Source organism: Penaeus monodon, chromosome 24, assembly GCF_015228065.2.
Source record: "Penaeus monodon isolate SGIC_2016 chromosome 24, NSTDA_Pmon_1, whole genome shotgun sequence".
NCBI lineage: Eukaryota > Metazoa > Arthropoda > Malacostraca > Decapoda > Penaeidae > Penaeus > Penaeus monodon.
Genome location: NC_051409.1, coordinates 13,091,176 through 13,094,228, shown reverse-complemented (window position 1 = coordinate 13,094,228; position 3,053 = coordinate 13,091,176). Strand labels below are relative to the sequence as shown.

Genomic DNA, 3,053 nt, shown 5'->3' with positions numbered 1-3,053 from the left:
CGTAGAGCGCAAGACACCACCACAGCGAGTGCATGGTAGCGCTGGACCGTAACCACGTGAGGCCAGGGTTTTTGTGGATGAGCTATGCCCGAGGATCCTGTTGCGCTCGCGGGATAGGGGCGCGAGAGAGGGAGGAGACGGGATGGCAGTGGCGCGATAGTTGCAAATTACTGAATAGGAAATGTACGCGTGGATGCAGTGAATGTAGGTAATTACTCTAAAGTGGTCCTTTTAAGCCTGCATCCTCTCGTTATCCGGCATTCAAGACCTGTAAACCAGGTGCAGACCGGTATCCGGCAAGTTGTCATCGCAGCAGTCTTAGCATACTTAAGTAACATAGCAGGGTGAACGAGGACAGTGTTAAGGGTACAGTTTGAAGGAACGAGCCTTTCCATTTTCTGGGCTCTGCGCAATGAAAATGACGATATACGATACTGTTTGTGACGCTTATGAATAACGTAACCGTAATATAAAAAGAGAATATAACTTATTATCCAAAGCTTTAAACACGAGCGCACGTGTTGAGCCAAGAGAGCGGGAGCGTTGAGGGAGGGAAGCCGCGAGGGATAGGAGACGTGCCTGAGGGAAGGGTGAGATGCTCCCCTGCCACCGCCCTTGCATGACACCGATTGAGGGCCTCTCCGCAATCCGCCTTTGCCTGGCCTGGGGGTGGTAATCTGATCAGTTCTCTTTGACATTATGGTCTTAACAGCATGTGGGTGTCGAGTGGGCGTTCGGGCGCACAGTGAATTCGTTGTGTACGGTTCGGAGTAGCGAGACGTCTGGGACGGAAGGCGGGCTTGTAGTGCGATTCGACTGAGTGCGGCGCGCCCGTAGCCCGTGTCATGTGGCGGCGCCCACGCGCTGATCATTCGACATATCCTTTCATGACTGTTTTGTGGTTCGAGCGTCGGTGCTCGCCTCCCGTGCTCGGGGAGATCTGTGAGATCAAGATAAGATATCGATTCTTTGCTTTGATTTGCCATTTAAAACACGTATTGTGAAAAGTGCTGAGTGGTGTTGTTCCATCCTCCAACAGAAAAAAGTGAATATGTGAAAGTGAATCATAAGTATATCATGAGTCTTATAAGAGGATAATATAATCAACAATTTCACTTCTAATCTAATAATACGGAATCGCACGTGTTCCATCGGGGAACCTAAACTACCAAGTTCCTTGGCTGCGCTTGCAAGGAAACGCAAGCCATGAGTGACCCGGCGGGGGGTCCTAACCTGAAGGACCTAATGAAAAGACTCCGACAGATCGTACCGAACGATTTGTCTGGAAGTCAAGATACACCGAGAGATTCCGCGGCCGCAGGACCACGGGAGGCAAACTCAGAGGATGCAGCCTTACCGCCATGCCCGGCGCCCTGCGATAAGAGCGCATTGGATGTCTGCGCTGAGCCTAAAGGAACCGCAGGAGGTGAAACGCTCGAGGGGGACCACGCACGAGCTGAGCCCTCCCAGCGCCAACACGAAGGAAAGCGGTCCCGACGACCCACTCGAGAGGGGTGAGGAAGACCTCATAACGGAATTCCGCTGCGAGATTGAGAACAAACACAACACCCTCTTGGGGAAGATGCAGCTCCTTAGGGAAGCCCTAGCCAAGCAACTCCAGAAAACAGGTAAATTTCTTATCATCTAGCCATGAAACATTTTTTCCTTTAACTAGAAGTCATCTTTCATCGCTTTTATTATCCATCGTATAATTTTAACTCATTTTAACAATACTGTAGACAACACAGATTTGACGACTTTATTTTCGAAAATTGGATCATCCTTCGATGAAGATAATGTATACTTCACACGTAATTTCAAGAAACTAGAGGTAATACGTTTATTACTGACAAAATTTTAGGATTTCTTCAGCATAGTATTTACCTGTTGTTTGGGTTACAGTCATTATTAGATCTGGTAGCTTCCTGGAAAAAAAATCACACATATTTAAAGAAACAGATTGAATAATATTGCATGACATTGATGAATGACATCGTATGCCTCTTTCACTTCGACATTTTCTCTGGGGTGAAGGCGTTACCCATTTGTCTTTTCGACTTTGGCGTTGCGGCCTTGACGGATTGGATGTCCTTCCTAATAATACTAGCCATGGGCTAGCATGAGGGAACGTCTCCCAGCCGGCCTTCCGGTCAGGAGACGCCATGAGCCCGCTGAGCCATTTACATTAAGATACAAGCTGAACCTGAACTAGTTCGATAGATTCGACGATTCAGTTCTGACACCACCATCGCAGTTGACTTACAGTGGTTGATGTTGCTATACCACGGTGGGATACTGATATTTTATCCCAAAGTATGCCTTTTTGTTTTGGTTCGGAAAATGCACACGTCCGGCACCTCACTGGGCCCAGGATTAAAAGGCTAGTGTAGTTCAACCTGTGTGATAATGTTCATAGAGTCATAAAAGGTGCAAGAAAAAAAAAATGCCTTACGCCCAATAGTTCTTCTTTCATCCTCTCCTTTGTTTCCAATATTGTCCTCAATTTTATCAGACTACAAACGTTTTGAGACATTATTGCCATTTAGTTAGGCAAAAGCTGAATCCGGACTTGAGCTGCATCATTTATAGCCAAAGTATTTTCCTTATTAATTTATATCTTGTCCTGAAAATTTCATAATGATTTTATAATACGGTTCCTATAGTATAAAATAAATGTTATTAAAACGTGTACCGTTTGATTCTTATATAGGTATTAAACTGATAGCATAATGCAATAAAATAATTAAAAAGGCTTGTGAAACAGATGTTTATTGTCAGAAGGGAGCACTGATAAACATAATAAAAATGATAAAATATTATGTAAGGGTGAAATACTTCCATGGCATAAATTTGGTGACATGCACAACATCAACAGCTGTGGGCCTCTCCCAACGCAGTGTATAATTACATACATTTCGAATTTGGGACAGTAAAAAGTATCTGAAAACCGGTTTATTTTTCCAAATGCTACCGATTTTATATGAATAGATTTAGTTTATTCAGGTATGAGGATTATTACTGATATTACGGATAGAATCCCCTTACCATCATCA

At 44.5% G+C, this 3,053-nt stretch overlaps 1 protein-coding gene across 1 annotated transcript in view; it reads left to right on the top strand.

Moving 5' to 3' along the window:
• Nucleotides 1-713: 713 nt before the first annotated feature.
• The window catches only part of LOC119588586 (dystrophin-like), a gene marked incomplete at its 3' end in the record, with an annotated part of 57,677 nt that continues 55,337 nt past the window's right edge, over nucleotides 714-3,053 (top strand). The window contains 2 exon segments of the mRNA XM_037937227.1: nucleotides 714-1,446; nucleotides 1,448-1,628. Coding sequence (XP_037793155.1) covers nucleotides 1,207-1,446; nucleotides 1,448-1,628 — 421 coding nt within the window.